This window comes from Notolabrus celidotus, chromosome 6 (genome assembly GCF_009762535.1).
Source record: "Notolabrus celidotus isolate fNotCel1 chromosome 6, fNotCel1.pri, whole genome shotgun sequence".
Classification (NCBI taxonomy): domain Eukaryota; kingdom Metazoa; phylum Chordata; class Actinopteri; order Labriformes; family Labridae; genus Notolabrus; species Notolabrus celidotus.
In genome coordinates this window covers 26,455,855-26,479,257 of record NC_048277.1, presented here as the reverse complement: position 1 = coordinate 26,479,257, position 23,403 = coordinate 26,455,855, and the positions used below count along the sequence as shown (strand labels likewise).

Here is a 23,403-nt window from a genome sequence, read left to right as displayed (position 1 = left end):
CATCTTAGCTTCTAGAGACGGCTGACTGATGTATGACCCATGTTTTAGTACCGCCATCCTTCGGTAAAAACAGAGAAATGCATCTATATATCAGCAGTTATTCTTGATGTGAATGAGTGTCTAAAAAAAATACACACAGCCTTCAAAGCAAGATTTATAACAATTTATTTCTTATAAAACTGCCTGAACTTAAAATAGAGCAAAGAAATATAGAAATATAAATATTTCAGAGCAGTTGTATTTTCCCTCACAAGGTCTTAACAAGGCAATAAAGCATAATATTGTTGGCCGAGGAGTTCCCCAAAATATTTTTTGCATGATCCTTTTGCATATATTTCTTTTGCATATTGTTCTAAAAGCAGCACATAAACATCTGACTAAAATAACAGCACTACGTTAGTATGTTACTCAAAGATATGTCCTTTGTCTATTGGCTTGATCCTGTTGAAAAAAAAATACTATCAAGCTACTGCCATGACACTAGTCTTTTGCTCTTGCTAAAAGAATCACCTAAAGGTACAGAAGCAGTGGAAATGTAGATCAGAGAAATATTGCATAAGTTGCTGTCAGTCTGCAGAGGTTTGTTGTCTCAGAGCTGTCATGCTCCTCCCGGTTTCGCCTCCAGTTTTTGGCGCATGTTTAGTAGTCGTCGCCACGGCTCACAACCTCTTTAAAGGTGGGCCTGAGAAGGATGGTGTGCTCGTATTGGGCCGTGTAGCTGCCCTTGATGTCGCAGAGAGGAGGGTAGGGGTCTATGATGCCGAGGTCGCACAGGTTCTTCAATGCCATCAGGTACTTGCTCTCGCCCAGGCGGTCCAGCCAGCGGCGGCAGAATGCCAGAGTACCAAAGTTCTCATTGATCACGTTCAGCAGATGTTTAGCCCTTGGAAGTCTGCAGCACAATGACAGCAGAGAGTGAGACTAACAGGAGAGATGTTAAGCAGTGTGCAGGCCTATGTGACATTGTTAGAATTATAGATTGGCTTCAGGAATAAAATCAGCCAGTCAAAATCACATCTTGTTTTTGTTTCAGTAAATGAATGATATCAAAGAGTAGAGCCAACCTTATTGGTACGTGTCCAACATTGAAGTTTTTCATGTAATGTGAGCACTCCATGTCATCGTGGACTGCTCCTCTTCCTGTGCTGCCAAATGTCTCAATTGCATAAGCTTCACCTTCCTGAACAAAAGAGAAACAGTTTTATTTTGAGGTTCATTCTGGAGTAATGTAAGATAATGTCATGCAATCTAACTATCCCCTCACATTTGTGCAGGCTGCATGCGTTTTGATGTTACTGAAAGGACAAAACCTCTCCAGGGGGACTGAGAGTAAATTTAACAAAAAGCTCAAGATGCCAGCGGCTGATAAATTCATGTGCAGTCTATTAAGGACAGCGGTGTCCTTTCTGCAGCAGCGCCTTGTGCGAGTTGATTGGCTGGGTTTCATTGGCTTCTTGTGTCTCTATCAGCGCGCGGCTGTTGTTGGAGTCCCTGTGGTATTAGCTGATAACACTGCGACACCCTCTCTCGCTGCGCCGATAATCAGTCAAAGTGCTAGCAGCACCCGTCTCACGCCCAGCTGCCACTCCAGCCGTGCATTCTCTGATCACAAAGAGGGTAATGGCCCTGTTACACCAACACACTTCAGCTAAAAATACAACACGCAAAACTGCCTGATCAGCAGCACCCCCCCATCCCTCACTCAGGTAAAAAAAAAAAAAGCTTGATGCAGCAACTTGCCAATTAAAATGCTCAGTTCTGTCCAAATACAGTGTGCTGCAGCTGTGCGGGTGCATGGATCTCTGTGTTCTCTGTGTATAAGAAAGAGGGAAACCATGTCCCTCCCTGGTAAAGAAGCAGCATGTTAATGAACTCTGGATGTCCACGATTCAGTGCTTTTTCAGTGAAATTAGGAGCTGAGGAGTTCGAACACGTGTTGCTCCTCTATGCGGCTGGTAATTCCATTAAAAGGTGTAATTAAAGTGCTGACGAGGGTGACTAAGATGCTGTTAGAGCGCTGAGATGGAACACTTCTCCACACCCTGCCGTAACCCTAACCAGCCGCATGTTCTTCCAATTACACTCAAGAATTAAAAAGGGTTTATTTATACGCAAGGTCGAGCAGCTAATAAAGGTTTAATTTCAGGCTCTTTGGTAAAAGGAGGCTGTGGTGTAGCTTTCCACTCCAGAATATACTCACATCCTCCTTTAGCTCAAATAATGTTTGAAGTTGCATTAATAAACCTGCACAAACCTCCATCCTTGTGGCTTCTCCTCCTTTCACAATAGGGACTGTTTTCCCAGAGTGTATCCTGTACTGTCCGATGGAGTGACCGTTCAGGTTCCTGATTGGCTTCACTGCAAAGACAGGAGCAGCACACACACACACAGAGGTTTCACAAACAGGAAGCAGCACTGAGTCAGAACAGAAAGAAAAGGTGATAAATGACCCGACATCACCTTGATATGTTTTCCCATCTATCTCCACTTCATACGACTCCATGACCTCTTGAATGGTCTCCCCGACGTCGCACAGGCGCACATCAATCCCTGCAAACTGGGGCAGAGAGGTGTTAACACAGACATCACAAACGACAGCATCACATTCCTCACTCACAGACGATCTGGATTATGTTGGATAATTGTCATTTCCATTGTGATGTGTTTGAGTTATAAGCTTTTAGAGGGAAGCACACAAAAAAATCCTGAACAGGAAGAAAAATATATTCACAGGTATAGAGTGTAGATTGTATGTGTATGTGTGATACTTGTTTAATATGCTTTGTACTGCAATGAGTGTGTACTGGGTTTTAAATCCTTTTGGCACTTGATGGCCACTGTAGGTTTTTCAAGCACAAGCTGTGCTGCTGTGTATTTTTCTTATTCTTGGTTTTGCTGCTGTAAAAATGTCACATTTTTCCCAATAAAATCTTCATCATTACCTCCTCATCAAGTATACATACGCCTCAACCTTTTAGCATATGCTGCAAGGAAAAGCATTCTGTTATCCTGGATTAAGGAGAAGCCACCAACGAAGAAAAACTTGCACAAAATGATCATGCAGTGTATGCCCATGGAGTCTCTTACATGTATGCTGCACTCAACAACTGATACCTTTTACAAGGTATGGGATCTGTACCTACAGTATATTGATCCCAACCTAGCTAACATATTAACTGTGGGATTCCTTAACAGAAGTGACACTGTCAAACAGGACACATAGGATCAATGACTGCACCTTACCCTTAATATAGCCGTAATGGGACTGTCCTGTCTGCAAATGTGAATGAGGGGCGCCTAACCGACTAACTTACATTCTCACCTTCTTGGTCCACCTGTAACATATGTTGTGTATCTTTTATTTCCTAGTAGTGTGTCCTTTTGTAAAATTTCTGAGCTGCCCTGTTTATATTCTTGTTTTTTTGCATGTTTGTTTTAATTTGAAAAAAACCCCAATAAAAATATGATTAAAAAAAAAGTAAGTATACATATGCCTCAATTTATGTATGATACAAAGTTGTGAGTCTCATCGATAGGAATTCATCAATACCCAACCATGTTTGTGTGACATCAGGTCACATTCAACCACCATGATTACCTTGAATGAACCTTTAGAGCCAGGCAGAGCTAGCATCTCATCTTTGTATTATTCTAAAGGGTTTCATTAATGTTGATTTTGGTAATGTCTTTATATGGATATCAGTTATTATTGTCCGCAGCATGTGCGGGTGGTCAGAGCTGTGTTACCTTGATCCCAGTATTAGTTGCGTCTCTCACGGCCTCCAGCAGCCGGTCGAACTTTGGATTGAAAGTGACGGTGAAGGCACAGTCTATAATTCGACCTGAAGGAGCAAAAAAAAGGTTGGATTATGCAAACCTTTCCTATACTCAGCTCCTTACTCAGGCTTTTGTATTTCCTAGGGAAGGAGGCTGTGGACAAGAGCCCTTCACCCACTCTGGTTTTGTGCCTTAATCACAGTTCCTGTGAGGTGATCATTTTGCAGAAATATTCAGCAGGAATTCATCTTCAAAAAGAGGAAGTTAATTGACTTAGAAGATCAGTTTATTTCAGGCTGATGGAATTATAATGCAATCATAATTTTTTGTACGTCTTAATAAATGCCAAGAGTGAAATGGCACAGCAGAACTCCAAAAGCATTTAAAAAGTTATTAGCAGCTCTGACCGTTGATGTGTGTTCCAAAGTCGATTTTGCAGACATCGTCGTAGCGCAGCACAGTGGGGTCTCCTGCATTAGGGGTGTAGTGGGCGGCACAGTGGTTGATGGAGCAGCCGGTGGGGAAAGCCAGGCCTGCCTTAAGCCCGTTTTCTTTGATGAGCTTCCTGGAGCAGTCCTCCAGCCTCTCACTGCCAGAAACAGAGAGCAGCATGAGGGACAAAGGATGACAGGAACAATGGGACTGTTTTCAGGGCAGATTCTGCATCCAGAAGAGAATGAAACCACAAAGCTGTTTTTCTCCTGCTTTCTTTCATCATTCTAAAATAGCCTCTTCCCTCAAGCCATATCAGTTTCATATTTAAATGAACCTATGTAGGTTTGAGCAGCCAAGATTAAAGTCAATCAAAAGGAGCTCAAGGACAATGTTTCACTGCATGTCTCACCAGATGTCAATCATGGTCATCCCTGGTTGGATCCAGCTCCTGACGTAGCTGCGAACCTGCCGATGTGCCTCGGCCGCCTGCCTGAAATCACTCCACATCTCCTCGTTGGCCCTGTCCAGCGCCCGCTTCTCTTCACTGGTGGTCCGCCACGCTGCACTGCGCCTGGTGGGAGGTAGACAAGCACACCACAGAGAGGAGCACTCATTATTTTCTCATTATGCAAATGTTTGCTGTGAGGATATGACACACTCTTGTAGGAGCTCTGCACAGGTGAAAGTGCTGTTGATCCTTTCTAACCGCAGCCAAATCTGACATGACTGATTAATTCAGAGCACATACTCTAACATTAAACCTGATTATGTTGTCCAATATGAAGAGAGACCTGAATTAAAACAAGGCATGTCACACAGTACAAGACAACTGCTGAGTGTGAGGGACGATGTGGAGGTCACACACCCGTCTTTCGATGGTGGATATTCACACTCCTCTCCCTTTGGAAAGTCTCCACTGGGATAGAGCTCACAAATAGGGATTGAGGGAGGGTCAGTCTGTCCCTTCACTGTGGCCCAGATAGAAGGAGAGGAGGAGAAGCAAAGGAAAGAAAACACAAGTTATCCTCCTGATGTTCATGACATTAACGTTTAAATTTTAGCTGGAGAATGCAGAGCAGTTCCTGACTTACAGATTTAATTAACTCAGACACCCATGAGTAAAAGAAACCCATTGAATTAAAGCATAAAGCACTTATAGTATCATATAATTAGTCATAATTATGTTAAGGTAGCACAGTTTCAGTTCAGTTCAACCCGTCCCTGCAACACTGGGGTTCATCACTGCATCCCAATGATGTCCTTAAGTTAAATGTGATGTCATTAATTTTGTGCTGTCTGCTCACTATAAAAGGTCTTGGAGCATTTTGTCCTACAGCTCTGTGTCAAGGGTTACGTTACAAACATGACACTAATTAACTGAGTCCAGATTCTCTTGTGCACCTGTTATATTAGCTAGATGGTTTAAAATGATTCTGATGAAGTCATGTCAGGATTCAAAACCATAGTCAAATGCTAAAACTGTGCTTTTTAGTACATCTGTACAATCTAAATTCAAACGTGATAAGTCCCATGCAAAGACTGCAAAGAGTAATCTATTGTAGGCTTAACCACACTGATTTCTACTAGCTGTATGTCACACAGTGATGCAGAAATGGACAATTACTACTTATTAAGTTATCACTCTCTATAACTGTAATTGTTTATGGCTACAGTTTATTACATGCCCCATGTGCATGAGGTTGAAAACTACTCATACCACTTTACGTGCAGCATAATCTTGTCCTTATGCAATAAACGGAACCATTAACATTTACACGTGTGTCACATTTCTTGTGCATAAGCCTCAGTATGGGGGGGTATGCAATAACTATTCAAGCTGCCACACATGCAGCTATTTTTTGCAGCATCTTATCCATCACAATTATTATCACTATTGCTATCTCTACTTCAGCTTTGGTACACCTTTGTTGTTTTGTTTTTTATACTTATCATAATTGCCTGCTCTACTTCTACTCCCTCACTGTAATGCTATAATTTCCCTGCAGGATCAATGGAGTACTCCTGACTCTGATTTTCTGCACTGAGAAAAAGGATTGTCTTACATCCCTTCTTCTTTTTCTTCTTCTTCTTCTTTTTTCCAGCTGAGTTCTCTCCCTCTTCACCATCTGTTGAAAGCATCATTAGTTTCAATACAGTTTGCAAAGTGAGAAATATCGACAAGACAGGAGGCTCGGGCACGATTCCCAGTGTGCTACTGAAAATCAGATATCACATTGCGGATATGACCCGCTGAATTTTACCATGCACTTTTAGGTTGCTAAAAGTTCAACACAGTAACCACTGCAGATGATGATGATGCTGATGCTGCTGCTTAGGAGTAACTGTACCTTCTTCTCCATCCTCCTCCCTCTCTTTGTCTTCCAGCGTTTGCTGCTCCAACTGTTTTGTCACATCACCAACACCTCCGGCTTCTCCTCCATCCCCCTCAGCCTCATTTGTCCCTGCTGCAAAGTCACACACCCTCGTGCATGCATGTGCAGGTGAACACGCGCACACACACACACGCACGCAAGCACAGACACACACACACATGCACAGGCAGAGTGAGTAAATTATCTCAGGTTGAGAAAGTCATTTCAAGAAAGTGCACCATCCACTATGGACTAAACTTGGCAGAGTGTGTGCATAAATTCTTTCTATACCTACGGAGTCAATATGCTCAAGGGCATATGTAGCATGCAGCATTATGACATTTAGACCTTGAAAGACACAGCTGTATTGACCTTACTTAACTTAAGGCATGTTCAAAAAAACTCAATCTTTTTGGAGCTTTTATTTTCCTGCATTTTCAGGCAGCAAGGATGCAATAATCATGATGTATTTTGCATGAGTGGCTGTCATTTTATTGCACTAAAACTGTGGATACTTCCATTACATAATTTCATGCAGCTTAGGGGGATTTATAGGATGGAACATATTTAATCTGGAGTAAAACTACAATTTTATTACACTCCTATCTTCAAATGACAGTTTTCAATCAGTTTTAAAGTCAACTCTCTTTTTTTTAAGGAGCTTGTCCCGTTTCCAGATGAGCTTTCTCAGGTGCAGCAGCTGCAGAGTTGGGACAGGTGGACGCAAAATATCCTCTCACAGGTTGAAACTCTCCTGTCCCGCATATTTGACGCTCATGCTTTATCTCTTAGTAGTACTACAGGAGACAATTTTGCGCTATTTTTCTCCTGAACGGTTCTCTTACCATAAAGTGATGCTTCTTACCTGGTCCCGTGGTCTTATTCCTCTTCTTCTTTCTTCTCTTCTTCTTCACTGATTCTGTAGCGTCTGCATCCTCTCTCTCTTCGTTCAAGTCGTCCCCATTAAGAAGTTGAGGCTGCACTTCGTGCTGTAGCTGTAGCTCCGCCATGATCAGCGACTGAGAGGTGAAGTGACGCATAAGCTGCTGAGAGCCTCCAGTGGTCAAAGCAGAAAAGTGTGCTGGAGGAAGCTGAGCCAATAATGAGCTATTAGAGCATCTCTGTGTAAAGACTTGAACCGTGGAGAGGAAGACGATCCTCCTCTGTCCTGAGAGGCGAAAACTTTTATTTCTAAACAGATATTTTTCTCCATCTGGGAACAAACTGTAATAGAAGAGCAACACAACGCCACTGTAATCTCTCTGTGCTTGGTTATGTGACCATCATGTCCTAATACACGACCTGCAAAAGCTGCACTGCCTGCTGGTATCATCATTTCCTCTGAACATCCAGTCACAGAGAGAGTCTCAGGTTACCTGTCGCACACCTGTGAATGACTATACAGCTCCTCAGTAAAGACTGTGTTACTCCAGCTGTGTGCCCAGTGTAGGATATCAGTTATTGTAAGTTATGCTGTGTGTAATTGCATTTTTATTTCATGCAAATCTGTAACAGTTCATATCGCGAGTTTGCGCACACGAGTGTAAAGAAATGTGTCACCTAGCAACAAGCCCTGCACAAAGAGCGCACAGGCATGTTAGCACAGGTGAAAGGAGGATTCACGCGCACTAAAGTTTGTAATTGTCCATATTTTTTCAAGACGCATTGTACGTTTTATCTGCATCTTTCTCCTGAGGACATACAAGAGGATTCAATCGGGACGAAATAATGACCTCTCCATCCAGGATTGCTCCTTTGTATTTCTATGATCAGGTAGGCCAATTAGTAATTATGCTAAGTACTTTTTAAACGAAACAGGAAGTATTTAACCAATGTTGCAAATTCTTGCTCTGCAGCCGAGAAAACGAAACGAAAGGAAACGAAAAGGAAGCAACATTCTGTGCTTAAATATGGAAAATGGAGAGGCGCATATGGAAAATAATATACAAAGGTAGTTACATCTCTACGGAAGCCAAAAGGGGACATATGAAGAGTTCATTAGCAGAAACAGATAATCCGTTTTTATACATTTTCAAAAAACAAATTTCTTTTTAATAAAGTCACATTTTTAAGAGACATCTGATTAGCAATGTCATTTTGACTTATTCAAAGCCACCCAACTTCAATTGATTGATAATACCTAAAGCTAGGAATAGAAAAATAAGTTTTTTGAAACATTTTTTTTTAATCTTTTCAAAGTGGATTATCTATTTTTGCAAATGAACTCTTCATATATGCTATTATCTTAGTCTTTTGTGGACTTTCTCAAATTATTTATCTGGATATCATGAGAAAACAACACCTGTTTTCCGATGATTATAGGTTAATTTCAGTCTGGACATGATAGTGGTGTAATTTTAGATCTGATCATTTTTGTCTTATCTCTCCTCACATACCTTGCACAGAAGGCAACTTCCAAGAAACAAACACTGAGCTATCTTGCTTTGAGGCAGCAGTCTTAACCACCTCACCACTGACCTTCCAAGTAGTGCTCTCATGTTATAGTTTTTACACTTTTCTTTAAATAATGGCATTTCAGAAGTGTTGTTCAGACTCAAGTAGGAGCAAGTCAACCCATTCAATCTTTACCTTGTGTAAGATACATACTTTGAACCCTCTGGCTTTGAGGTTTTAATTATTTCCCATAAGAAATGGCATCACAACAGCGTGGTTCAGACATCTAGGGGAGTCAGTCAGAGGCTCTATCTAGGCTTCCAACCCTGAACTATCTTGCTATGAGCCTGCAAGCCTTTAACTACGCCACTGGCCTGCTTTGCAGTGTTCTCCTGTCATGTTTTTTTTTGTTTACCCTCCTCACCCTCTTTAAGCTGGAGAGAAATTTATCCTTGTATTGTTTCCTTTATCCTCTCTCTTTTATCTCTCCTTTCTCTCTTGCTGCCTCACTCTCTCAACTCTCCTTTCCATCTCCCTCTACATGTCACCAACGCATGCACCAGCTTTGAACTTATGACCTTATCACTATGAGGCAGCAGTCCTGACCATCACACCAAGCTGTGTTGCTGGTCAAGGCTCACCTGTTTTCGGGTATCTACATTCCATTGCTTTACAGTCATTTGAAAGTTTTTACTCAGACCCCAGGGGAAGAAGCATTTGCTATAAACTGTGTGGATGCATGTGTGCTTAGGGCTTCCATACATTTCAACATGCCAACTACTGTAAGTCTTGTATTGTCGTATCTTATCTGACTAATACATGTTCTCGTTTTTTCATTGTAGTCCAGAAAATGTGGACAATGAAGCTAATAGCGATGAGCTTCCTCAAAGACTGTCACCTGAAACATGCGAAGATGATAAACCTGAGACATCTTTCAAAATAAAAGACTACAGTCGGATGGATGCCTACAAGCAAGCAGCCCCTCATTTGTTAAATGAATTAGCTCTCCTGCTCTCACAACATAAATGGGCAGAAGAGGGGCATATTCCTCAGGGAATCGTTAATATTTTGAATTACTCCTGGAAGGACCTGACTGCAGGGGTAGTTCTGATGGAAAGCCAGGAGCAGACTGAAAGGCGAGGAAAGTTCAAAGGTCCCCCAGAGCTGGATGAGGCTGGATCCGGTCAGATGTCTGCCAAGGACAAGAGGGAGGCCTGCTCTGCTGTTGGAAGTGTTAGTGTTGCTGTGATAAAACCAAAAGTTACCTCGAATCCACACATGAAAAAGCGAAAACAAAATCCCAATACAGGTAAACTAATCTCTTTTTTAAAGTTGAGTACTCGTCAATTTAAAAATCAATATCATATGAAAGGCTACTTTCAACCTCAGAATCCATTGGCTATGCTCTGAGGGTGAACAGCGGTCAAGGAAACCCTCAGGGGTTTCTGTTGTAGCCAGCGGTCAGAGATAAAACACTTCAAGCCGAAACTTTCTCTCCGTGTTTACAATCCAAGCAGAAACTTGTGAGGTGAGAAGTGAGTTAGAGTTGAGAGACAATTATAAAAAGTAGATTTTAAGCAAGATCAGTGTATAGCTGTTGGGATTGCAACAGTCAATGAGTTCTCCACAGGGACTGTTTTCCTGCATACAACCAAAGTCGAATGAAACACCACTGGACAAATTCAGACTTCAAGCGTAACAGAATACTTTGACACCAAAAATCACGTAACTTCTCGACAGATATCTGCACTCATCTGCAGATAAAAACAAACCTCAAGTATTTTCAACTGAGGAAAAACTCACTGGAGCACACAATTTGAAAGTGCAAATAATGTCAGTGACTAACGTTTGATGTCAGTACATCTTCTTCAGAGAGCACTCTGAAGAAGATGTACTGACATCAAACGTTAGTCGCTGACTTTATTTGCACCCTCAATAAAAGGCACAAACTGTCCCTGTGCTGCAGTGAGGTTTTCCTCAACGTCCTGACACTTCATGTCCTCTCCTGAGACGCACCGGATCTCCAAGCAAAATCAACTCTTAACAAACTGTAGCATAGTGACCATCCTAGTTATTTTCAACTGTCTTCAGCTAATTGTTAAAAGATGAAAAAGTGAACTCAGGCTTGTTTAATAACTTTTAATACCAATGAGTATTTATCACTGCAAAGTTTTAATCTGACTGTTGTTTGCAGAAAACAGTAGAAAAGATAGATATCATTTAGAGGTATATAAGTTGTATTTAAGGGTTGTTCAACTTTTCAGCATCCCAAAAAAAAGCAACACATTATGTGAAGAAAATGCCAGGTTAGGAATTATACCCTTTATTTGCAGGAGCCGCCTGCAGCGGAGCATCTAAACCCAAATCAGTAATTGATTAATTAGCAACAAGGGGTTTGTCTGGTTATGATTTTGAAGCTGGGAAATTAGTCTTTAATCAATGTCATGAGTTATTCCACTACTTTAACTGCACAAAATAAAGATTTCAACAAATTGTAGGACTTTTTTATTTTCAAAGACAAAGCAAATTGCACTGTAAGTGGTTGCTTTTTTTTTTTTACAACCTGGCAACCCAAGAGTAGGTATTAACTATAGACTGTATAAAATATGTACGTAGTATACGTGACGTCACCCATCTGTTTCTGAAGCGCTGTTTTGAGGCCAATCGCCGGCGGCAAACATATTGCTGCTGTCGAGCCAGTGTAACGTAAAGAGGCGGACTTTGAGCCTCCTAGCCAACAGCTACAGATCGAGAAATGAGCTATCTAGGCTACACTCGTCTTTTGTACCAGACTGTAAACATGTTTATTTCTGCTGAAAAGATCGGCTTCTTTGAATTGGTGTGTATGTGGTTTCCAGTACTTCCGGAGCCAGCCTCAAGCGGATCCTAGATGAACTTCAGTTTTTAGCACTTCCGCATTGGACTCATATTTTTAGACCGGAGGTTGCCACTTGGTTTTAACAGATGGACCATAACGTCTCAATCAGTGATTGATTAATCTATTTATTAAGACTTCTCTTATAGCACTTACACATTACAAAATTGGCCTTCTTTGAACATGCAAGAGTTGTTTGGTTACAAAAAGGTTAAACTATGAATAAGACATGATATAAATAATGTTCAGATGAATTTCACATCCAACCATTTTTTAACTATCTGCCACAGAGACAATAAAATTGAGAGTAATGAGAAGGAAAAACCATTAAGAATTTCTCTTGACCTTTAGAGACTAATTTCAGGACAGCTTTGGTTCTGCAGGCTTGTAAAGTGAGAGGATGGTTTACCACATGTGACAAAACAGCCTGTAACTGGGGAGAGATGTATCCCTGTCTGTTAATTAGTTACAGAGATTTTTTAGTGGGATACAAAGGTAAAATAAGAGCTCATGTGATTAATTTATGGTACATTCATTCCTACTGTCTCATTCTCCTGTAGCTCACAACTCTACAACCTTCAGTTTCTCCTTCCCCTCAGACAGCTGTAAAGATCCAGGTAAGACATGGAGCTGAAGCATTGTGCCTGCAGTTGACTGGCGCACTGCTGTATCCCTGCTGCCTCAGCTGGATGTGATTTGTGTCCAGGTTGGATCATCCAGCCAAAGCAGCCCTCCTGTGATGAGCCTCAGCGGATCAGTTTGTGTCAGTGGGTGGTGGAGCGGCTCCAGGCGGCAAGAGATCCTGAGTGGGTTGTTAACATTTGCTGCTACATTTAACCTTCAGCAAATGACTGTCAAATGAGGGTTACATCGCAAAATGTCTTATCTGATAAGCAATTTGGTCCAGGGTTTGCAATGACTGTTCATTAGTTGGTCAAGCACTTCGAGCTGGACTGAAATATTTAAAACAACGTTTGATGGATTTGCAGACAATTTGATATAATATTCATGGTGCCCAGAAGGTAAACCCCAATTACTGTAATAATTCCCCAATTTTTCATCCGGAGCCACCGGCTGGTCAAAGTTTCTCTGACTAAGCATCAAAATTTCTATTCACAAGATAGATTGGCTCTTGATTTTGAGCATGCATGTCTCCATCCAGGATTAACTCCAATCACTTTAGTAATACCAAACCCTTCATACAGTGCCTTCTTTAAGTGAAAGTTACCTGAATTCCAATATTTTCTGATGAAAAATCTGTCACATTGATTGGCTGAGAGATGGGACAAAAACCTTGAGACACGACAAGCCCCAACTATACTATTAGTGCATATACAAAGTGGATTTCATCACTGAGACATCACCCATCGATGTTTTTCTATTTGCAGGGGACTCAAAACTGGTAATGTGTCAATAAAAAAGAAATATATTCTGAGATAATAAACAAATGGATACTAGGGTTGTTTTTAACAGACGTCCTCTACACAACCAGACTTCTTCTTGCTATCAGAGAGTCATACATAGCTAGGGTTGCCAACTTTCTCACTACTAATTAAGGGACAGGTGCACGGTGCCATGGTGGTGTGAGCATGATGTGTGAATTCAGCGTATATTCATATTCTGATTCAACTGGAAATGCAGAAAGTGTGTATATTCCCTTTAATCCTTACTGTATCATGATGTAACCTCACATGAATAAACCTCAAAGAAACCACAATTTGGCTCTTTACATCAAAAAACAGGCAAATTAAAAATTAATTGCTAAAGAGGAGTATGACTGACCAAATTTACATTTCCCATGGATACTTTTTGCTGCTCTTGACTGACTCAAGCAGTCTTTTGTCCTTTTGCACAGCCAGAGAGAAGTCCTTACATGTCAAGTCACAGTTTACAGATATTTGAAGTTCATATTTGATCAGCTCTGCTGCATCTGTTTCTTGAGTCTGACCATTTAATGGCCATCAGAGAGAAAATTCTCTCCACACTTTTTTGCAGGTGTGATTGGCACATGATCCACTGCTGTTTTATCTGATCTAGGATCTGTAGAGTGCAGTCTGCTGTATTTACAAGAGTTAATAATAAATATACGGGACAATTGAGGACCTGTATGATACAAACCAATTCAGCCCAACATATGGGATGTCTCGGCTAATATGGGACAGTTGGCAACCCTACACATAGCTAGCCGTTGGCAAGAAAGTAGAGCTAAGTTACTTCCTAATTTTTTTTACACTTTTCAGACCATCATTTTTTATACATTAGCAAGTCTATGATTAAAAGGTAATTATCAAAAGTAAGCATGCTAATACACTGAACTAAAACGGTAAAAATGGAAAACGAAGAGGATACATGAAAGGCTCCATGCTCAGCACATCAGCTGTTTTCTTCCTGTAGAAACTAAATCTCTCAGTTGTGTTTTGAGGCTGCATGGTTTTTAGTTAACATTACAAGAAAGAGATACAGCTTGGGAGTTTAGGTATTTTAACATGACATTTTACTTTCTTGTTACACAGGAAACTTCAAACAGCACAACAGGAGCATCCGCTCGCAGTACTCCATCACTATGGTGATGCAAAAGTCGAGGAGAGCAGAGCAAAGACAAAGACCCGACCCACTGCTCTTGTCAGTGGGATGCCTCAGATACCAGAAGTGAAGCAGCAGAAACACCCTCAACAGAAGCTTCACTACAAGACCAATGATGGCACCTCGTTCATATAGTACCCCTCTCTCGTTGTCTTTATTTATCCCTAACTATTATATTTCTCTCTGCTGTCTGAGAAACAAACTCAGTGTACAGCTTATGGGAAGTGTGTCACTGCAACTGACCCTTGGATCTTTGACCCTGTCCCCTCAGCTACCGCTCAGGTTGTATGGCTGTATGTCAGAGCCACTCAGGTCTGCCCTGTGGAGGTTTCTACACCAATGTGTTCAGTGATAGCGAGTGTCCCGTCATTATGGCTACCCTCACAGCATTTGGATGCGGCAGCATTACCCACCCTCTCAGGTGAGTAAAGCAAGGTAGTCTGAATAATTAAGGTGTTCAGTGTCCCCTGTGGCTGTGGAGAAAGATCCAAAAAAGAACTATAACAATCACATGATTCTGAGAAATGAAGGTGTAATTGGGGTCTGACCATAGACTTTATAAACATGTAGAGTTATTGACATCACCTGTTGTTTTCCAAAGAGCTGTTATAACAACCAAAGATGGCAGTCAGAATTAGAAACCAATTCAGAAATGATTTATTCGAAATCAGAAATTCAAAATTTTAAATGCTGATTCCAAATTTTGGCTATGCTACAACCAGCAAAGAAGTAGAGTTCAGTACATCATCACTACTAATGCTTAACATAAACAACTCCTATCCCTGTTATAAGAAACAAGGGCGTTTTTTTTTAATCTGTCAATGTAAAGTTGTTAAAAATACTAATACTACTACTTTGACTACTACTACTACCACTACTACTAATAATCATTATCATCATAATACTACTACTACTACTTTTACTACTACTACTAATAATCATCATCATCATAATACTACTACTACTACTACTTTTACTACTACTACTACTAATAATAATACTAATAATAAGTCATCATCATCGTAATACTACTACTACTACTACTACTTCTACTACTACTACAACTAATCATCATCATCATAATACTACTACTACTACTACTACTACTAATCATCATAATAATAATTACCATCATCATCATCATCATCATCATCATCATCATTATAATAAAGCACTTTGAAACATCAGTCTATAATTAGGTAAATGTGACATCTTCACTGAGGTGTAAAATTTAACTCTCCTCTGTGTGTCTTCAGTTCTGCAATTAAAACCATGTGGGACCAGGATGGAGGGTTCATGTTTGACCAGTATGGAAACATAACTAAAGAGTGGAGCTGGCAGGAGTACCACACACTGAGGAAGAAGATTGTTTTAAAGGTAAAGCTACTTTAGTATATTTCAATAAACTGATCTGACACTAAATGTAAGGACTGTAAGATTTATTTAAAATCCCGAAGCTAATGAAAGAGCTTGTTACAAAACCAGAAAAACATGTTGATGTAATTAATTGAACATGCCATGTAAGATCTATAAAACAAATCATAAGTTAACCTTTTTAAACTCAGGCCCCATCTAAACATTTCAATATTCCTGAAGAGACTAACCTTGGAATGAGTCACCTTTCATTTCACTATTTCTTCTGTCCTCACTGGCTCTGTTGAAACCAGCAATAGAAGAACTTTTCTTACCAACTTCAGTAAAATTAAAATCTGCTTTATTCAAAACAGAATACTAGATGGCAAAGTAGTAAAAAGGAAGACTAAAAGCATCAAAGTTTTATGAGGCCATCTTTCTTGAGATAAAACATCAGTTGGGTTTTACAGAGCCATGATGCCCAAATATACTTTTAAGACCTGTACTGCATTTTCTTCTTTTCTTAGACATATTCAGTATTAAAAACTAAAAGTATGCCCATATTGAACAGCAATAAGCCAAGAACTTTCTCTATTTCTTTACTACACTCCTTTAAATCATTGACAGTGGGCCAGTGTCTAAACTGCTCTGCTTCAGCTCAGCAACATGTTGCAGAGCTGAAAATATGCCTCAGGTAACCCTCTAACTGGAAATATATTTAGTGACAAGACGAGTCAGAGGGACTAAGAATCTGGAGTCAGCCTGTCATGTAAGATAACTCTGGGATGTGCACATGGGAAAAGCCACATTTAAGAGGAACAAATGAGGGCATGCGAGGTATGACGCACAACCTGCTGATCAACAAACCCTAACTGTCCCCGACAGGACCAAGAGAGGTTTTATAACATATCCATAGCAGATGACATGGTCACAGAGGAATTCACAACAAGTCATGAATGCTCAAGACACTGATAGTTTTCTTTCGTTTCCATTAGGAGGAAACTTGTAAATGTGTTTTTCTTTCTCTTTCAGGTGTCAGATCACATAACTGTGAGGCTGTTTAGTGGTACCTCTGCCATAATCTGCTTCAAGTGTGATGGTGAACGTGTTCAACTACCTCTCTCTGCCCTGCCTTACAATAACCGATCAAAAAGACTGGTGAGATACAGACAAACAAGCAGAACTTTGACCAAAAACAATGTAATAAATACAGGACAAACAATGATAATCCATAGTGTCTATGTCTCTGCATTGGCAGCCATGTTTGCTGACAAAGGAGAGGTTCACATTTGATTTTGCTCAAGATTTGCTGCTGGGGATGGAGACAAAATCCCCTGCTGTGATCCTTGGGAGCGAAACGAACCTGACACTTATACCTGTGAGAGACTTATTTGTCATCCTATAATGATGCGTAATAAGGCTAGAAATTGGAACTATGAGTGAATTAAAATGTAATAACACTATGAATAAAGATGTTTTATTCAAGATTACAATGTTGTAGAGTATAATACTGAAAAATTGACATAGACTATCAGACTTATTGATACAGACTAATTGATTAGACTTCAATCCCAAACTTGAAAAGTACTTTAAACATTGAAACACATTGTTGTTTCTGGATCTTAAGATGGGTTTGGTTATGAGTGAAACATCGAAAAATCGTCTTTTTCTCATTTCTACAGTTGTAATGATCTGGCATAGATTAATCAACCACAACAAATCAATGCCATTGATGCTAACAATGCTTGATACTGGTCCTGTGTTTACTAGTTGGCAGCATTACCCTTGATGCCTTTCTGTCACTTTGTGTAAAACAGCTTGCCTAATGCCTGAAGTCATTTTATATCTCATAATCTAGCATGGGGGTAATGATGTCGGACATGTTTCTATGTGCTCCCCTCCAGATGGTCAGGGAGGTGGAGGAGGTGAAGGAGCCGTCAGCACAGTGGAGAAGAGCAGGGCACAATGGCAGGGATCTGAAGAGACTTCAGCAGAGAGCACGCAACATTGTGGAGGACTGGCTGGATTATTATTGCGTTGCCGTTGGTACATAGCTGTGAACAGCACAAACAAAAGTTGACACAATCTGACCCAATGAAGCAAAATGTTACTTTATCTCCCCATCTTGCAAACTCAACATTATTGAATAGTTCCATCAGGATCTTGTTCACGGTCACTCGTGTCACTTGGTATCTGTGTGCATTCCTGAGTGACCTCCTCCTCTCCTTCAGGGATCAAGTGTCCTAGCGTGGAGCGGATGCCAGATGCCCTGCTGAGGACCAGGCTGAGGAGGGAGGTACAGTCAGCTGTTCTGCCCTCTGTGAACCCACCTGAGCAGGCAGATGCTAAAGTAGTCCAGCCCGAGGATGACAGGAATGAGTTACAGAAGCTGCACAGACATCTGTCAGTACCAGCAGACAGACCTGCGGACACCTGCGTCAAGCTGCCAAGGTGCACACTTTATAGTGATACAGAGGATGTTTGACTTGAGTCCAGTGGGCCAGTCCAAACATTTTACATGTCAAATTAAATCTACCAATCATAAGAAGTACTCTTAAATTACTTTAATGTCTTCTGTGGATCTGGAGGAGCTTTGGAAAAGCTGAGAATATTACATGTTTAGTGTCACCAGGGATGTATCAGTTTGGTTTTGGTGAGAAAAAAACACTAACAAACAAATTGAAAAAAAAAAGTCTGAAAAATGTAGCTGTAGGCTAAAGAGATAACTTTTTGTCATTGAAATCGGATTTGATTTTCGTATGTATCAAATTATGTAATTTATTTATTTACATATATAGTATATATAGTTATTTTTCAATTGCCAGTGCTCCCATAGCCTCATTACCAGCAAAGACATTAACATCACAACTCTAACAGACTGATTATGTTGCTAGGTAAGAGCTGGACAAATCAATAAGCAACTTGATTTGATTTTATTTGACTTGATTTGATTTGATTTGATGTCTTTATTTTGATCATGTAAAAGCAAAAAAAGAAGAAATGGTTAAACAAAAAACCCCAAAATCAATCAGTTCCATTAGCAAGCAGTGAAACATTTTACTTTACATGTGCGAAAAGGAGTAGGAAGAAGTTTATCGACCATCAGATCAGCAAATGGCATGTTTATGTTATGTTCACCAGCTTGTTTAGCCCCTGAATGGTAGAGTTATTGTATGTTTGTTTAACTTACAAATAACACCAATTTAAACCCCTATCTAGGAAATTGGACAGATAATGTGCAATCAGTTATTTCCTGCAAATCATTTAGCTGTACACAAGTGATAACCAGGCTGACAGATCATAGAGAAAACAAATTGTGAAGTATTTTTTATTTAATTACTTAATAAGCCATATTTAATTTAAGTAGATGTGTGTAAAGTGCTTGTCTATCTATGGATCTATCAGTTTGTCTGTATGTCAGTATGTCCTTAAACAGAACCCTGTGATTGATTTTGTGATGGAGACAAAAACACACTGTTTATTGATCAGTTTCAAGAACTTGAGCTCTGCTAGACTGAGACCATGTGTATGTGCATGATGTTAGACATGAGAATGGGTAGGTTAATGTTTAAGAAGTATGAAGCTGGGACTTTAAGTAAGGGAACAAAGGCAGCCAGTAGCACAGTAACAGGACTTTTTAAAATTATGGCAAAAATGATATTAACTTCAGTTTTACGAGAGAAACTGATTTTTTATGACAGCTCCACTATCTTTCCCATCCCACCAGGGCAGTGATTATTCCAAACAGTCCAGATTTGCAGCCCTCTGCTGTCTCATGCAATCCATCTCCTACACCGATCACCCCCTCCTGCCCCCTCACAGTGTGCCCTGCTCTGCTGAGAGCTGCCCTGAGAGGGGAGGGGGGCCGCAAGCGCTGCTGCTGCAGCACTATAGTGATGCCAGCGTTGACGGACCTGGAGTACGATGCCTTCATTATGGGCCAGCCTCTGTACAGTCAACAGATTCTGGTGGTTTGTGTGACTTCACCTCACCAACCAATTAAAGCACATGTGGAGCAACACCAGGTTGTGCTGGAGCAGGTGTACAAGAGGAGGAACAAGCATAGAACCATGCCATGCACTCAGGTGTGAACTTCTCAAATGAAAACATAGAGATAAAAATAGAAGACACCAAAGTGTACTCTTCTTTTACCATTGTTTTTACCATCCAATGATCATTACAGTCAGATTAATTTTTGATGCAATGTATTTAAAATAACTGTGTTCACTCAGTTTTTCTGCACAGCTGCCATTTTCCTCTAAAATCCCTGACATGGGTGGAAGGTTAAATGCAGTTATCATGTCATGTACATAAAGAGTATCAGACAGATCTTTATCATTTCACCATATCTGTATTCAGCCACTGAAATGACAATTAACAGTTAAAATTAGAGTAAAAATCTGCTCATGTTTCAAGATAAAACCACATATTTGATAGCTTATTAAAGCTAGGGTTGGTAGTCACGGAAAACTAGCATGAATTTGACTGTAGTATTTAACCCCCTCCCCTTGGAGCTCCTCCAAAACCACGCCTCGGCTCACATGCACGAGCGCCGCTGATTCGCGACCATATGATCGTGAATGATTCAAAACTGGTCCTCAGCACGTCTTTTTATTACACTACGTTAACTCATGTCTCACTCAGCGGTAAGAAAACACCAAAACATTATCGTAGTGAAAGTTCAAAAACACAAACAAACATGAAATGTACGCGCAGGAGACAGGCGAAACGCTGATTTGATTGGTTTCATATTTTGGCTCCTAATGGCAGGGATTGGTTGGTGTTTTCTTAGGTTTACTCCGGTTGTAGATAGCAGCTTTTTTTCACTCTTTTTTAAGAACAAATTATGTATTGATTGCCATCAGGACATAAAGATCATTTTAACCAGTATAACAAAAAGTGTATCTAAATCTGACTACCAACCCCAGCTTTAATAAAAAATCTTCAAGCACTGTAAGCATTCAGCAGCCTCTTAGCTAATATTAGACTTAGCTAGAAAATGGCTGAAATCACATGTTACTGTTTGGTAGTGTAACACAATTTAATAAGAAAGGCATTACTTCTTAACTGACAAAATATAAGCTAAGAATTCACCTTCTATCCAGTGCAATGTTAGTTTCTGAAATAGCTGAATATCAGCATGCTAGCAGCTGTCTTACCATAGCTTAAAGGTTACCAAATATATGTTTTTTCCTTGAAGTATGGGCCTGATGCTGCTCCAATTTCTCACCATCAATTGACTTTACAGCTGCTTGTTAATCAGGAAGCATTAAAATGATAAGGATTTTCAAATGATCCCCCCATTTAATGCTTTTCTCCTTGAGCAAGACAACAGAGGATAATGGCGGCCATGTGACTATTGAATTACATTAAGTTTACTAAAATTACTGATTCAAACTGTATGAGAACAACACAGCTTTGTAAAGCTTAAAACATAATAGGTCATTCAAAGACAAAAGGATGTTGTGCAGTTTCTATGTCTGTAAACGTGGTAATTGGTATTCTTTAATTCAGTGCCAGATGGATTCATACCGCCTGCTGCGGTATGAGATGTCAACAAGGAGGCCTGACTGTGAAGAGGGTAACATCCTGCTGCAACAGAGACACAATGTTGCTCCTGGCATGGTCCTGGTCAGTAAATCCACTGCAGGCAGATACAATTTAGAAGCTGCAGGCTCTACTCAGTGCAGGTTTTCTTGACACCCACTGGGTGGCAGCAGAAGTGCTTACCTCAAGTAGTGAAAGGGTAAAAGGGGAATGGAGTGCAAGACTGAAGCAAGGTGCTGTAAAATACATTTATTATAAAAGTACAGTAAACTGACAAACAATGAGGAATGATGTTTCCTTATTACAAAAGGGGCCTCAAACTCTTAGGCCCAGGGTCATTGGTTTTTGCTGTAAGATGATGATTCCTCAGTCAAATGTAAGTACTTTTGGCTGAGGTGTCATACTCAGGAAGTGAAACATCAGCTGGTGTGATTGACAGGATGCTGCATAAACACAATATAAGTTCCCCTACTGTGAAATCTAAAAATAACCAGATGACTTATATGAGGAGTAAGAAAAGAACATCAAATAATTTCTCTGCAGTCTTGCACTAACTGTAGCTCATTGTGAAAACTGCAACATTCGCACACATAATGTAAAAAAGGTTAATTTTTTTTGTGTTAATGTTGCAGATGTACATTAGATGGAAGCTGCTGTTTGTGGGCTTCATATTCAGTGATCACAGCCACTCTGTCAGGGACCTTGAAAATCAAATCTCCAGAACCAGGGGAGACTACAGATTAGGTCTGAGCCTCCCTACAGACTACAAGTTCAGGTACTGCTGCATCAAACCCAGTGTAGATATGATGTACCAAGAGAATCATCTATGCATTTCACCTTCATAACTCACCAAGTGTGAGTGTACAGGGAATGAACAGTAAACAGTGGAAAAAGGTTGTCGTTGAACCACTAATAAGCTAAATGTAAAAAATCAGAGAAGTGCTTTTATCAAAACATACTCTAGACCAAAATTGTGTTTATGACGTTGAATCATTTTAACATTAACTTAGTTGTCTATCCTTTTCTTGTAGTGATACAGCGGAAACCTCTGCAGAAAAAGATGAACATAGCTCACAAGATTCATTACCAAAAGGGGGACATGATGTTACAATGGCTGCTTCAGTGGAAAAGAAAAAGGGCAATGTGAGGTGTGTGAGGAAATATACATTTTACAAGGATTCCCACTCATAACTTGGAAGCCAATTTATGAATTTAAACATCAAATCTAATAATCTGTCTACTGTCTTCTCTCCTCTGCAGAAAATACAATCAAGGATCACGCCACAAACAAAGCGATGTTTGTGTCAAACCAAAAACCACTCCAGCACTTCCTCATGTTCCCATTTTCACACATTGCTCCAGTGACAAGTTTATATCTGTATGAGTCTATGTGTAGAATTCAAGTTTCCATCTGTGTCAGCTGTGGGTTAATACTTAGGGTTAATGTGGATTCAAACTAAAATCATTGAATTAGCTTAGTCTGCATTTCTGCAACACTCATTAGTCAAATCTGTAACTGAGCTACAAAATGTTTTTCATGTTTGGCAGTATAAAGTGTACCTTGGCAACTTTTCAAGTCTACAGATCTGTTGTCAGAGATAGTGACTGCTGATGTTTCAGGGCTCTGAGAGTAATGGACTTCTCTTATGTAAATCTCCATGGGGAATATCTGTCTTTATAGTTTTTCTGTTAAGTATGAGCAGATTACATTTTTTTAATAAGATTTAATTTATTTTAATAATAATAATTGAAATATCTGAGATTCCTCATCTTGATCATTCCTGTCAGTCTGACCTGTTTCCTGTCACAGTATCTGATTATCAAAGATGACAGTTACACCACAAGGAGAGGTGATAAATGACGTCTTGTGACTTCAACTTCCTCAACTTTACAGCGAATATAAGCATAGCTGGCTCACACTCATATTTCTGGCATCTTAGTCATACTTGTGGTGTTAAAATAAGAAATGATGATGATGATGATGTATGTGGAAAATTATGTGTTTGTGTAAAGAGCTGTATATTTCTGGATAAATGTCATTACAGAAGAATACTGCAGGAAATACGT

At 40.1% G+C, this 23,403-nt stretch overlaps 2 protein-coding genes across 5 annotated transcripts; one reads left to right on the top strand and one right to left on the bottom strand.

Moving 5' to 3' along the window:
* Positions 1–149: 149 nt before the first annotated feature.
* On the bottom strand, positions 150–8,499 carry LOC117814343 (methionine aminopeptidase 2-like). Its single transcript, XM_034685621.1, has 11 exons — positions 7,450–8,499; positions 6,561–6,677; positions 6,276–6,338; positions 5,078–5,180; positions 4,622–4,783; positions 4,185–4,366; positions 3,748–3,842; positions 2,461–2,557; positions 2,255–2,358; positions 1,065–1,180; positions 150–892 (listed from the first exon to the last, which is right to left on the bottom strand). Exons 1-11 carry the CDS (start codon positions 7,622–7,624, stop codon positions 640–642), a joined length of 1,467 nt encoding a protein of 488 aa, XP_034541512.1. The 5' UTR covers positions 7,625–8,499; the 3' UTR covers positions 150–639.
* On the top strand, positions 8,126–23,358 carry LOC117814340 (uncharacterized protein C3orf20-like). 4 transcript variants are annotated; one of them, XM_034685614.1, is made up of 18 exons: positions 8,126–8,190; positions 8,279–8,357; positions 8,441–8,535; positions 9,821–10,287; positions 12,414–12,470; positions 12,560–12,659; positions 14,367–14,570; positions 14,708–14,857; positions 15,693–15,813; positions 16,822–16,947; positions 17,048–17,167; positions 17,694–17,835; positions 18,021–18,240; positions 19,517–19,874; positions 21,304–21,420; positions 21,969–22,111; positions 22,368–22,484; positions 22,597–23,358. In XM_034685614.1, exons 2-18 carry the CDS (start codon positions 8,313–8,315, stop codon positions 22,718–22,720), a joined length of 2,706 nt encoding a protein of 901 aa, XP_034541505.1. In that variant the 5' UTR covers positions 8,126–8,190; positions 8,279–8,312; the 3' UTR covers positions 22,721–23,358. The 4 variants fall into 4 exon arrangements, with proteins under 4 accessions (XP_034541505.1, XP_034541509.1, XP_034541507.1 ...); XM_034685617.1 differs by lacking the exon at positions 8,126–8,190 and adding an exon at positions 9,542–9,629 and having other exon boundaries at positions 8,339–8,357; XM_034685618.1 differs by lacking the exon at positions 8,441–8,535 and adding an exon at positions 9,542–9,629 and having other exon boundaries at positions 8,126–8,357.
* The last annotated feature ends 45 nt before the right edge of the window (positions 23,359–23,403 follow it).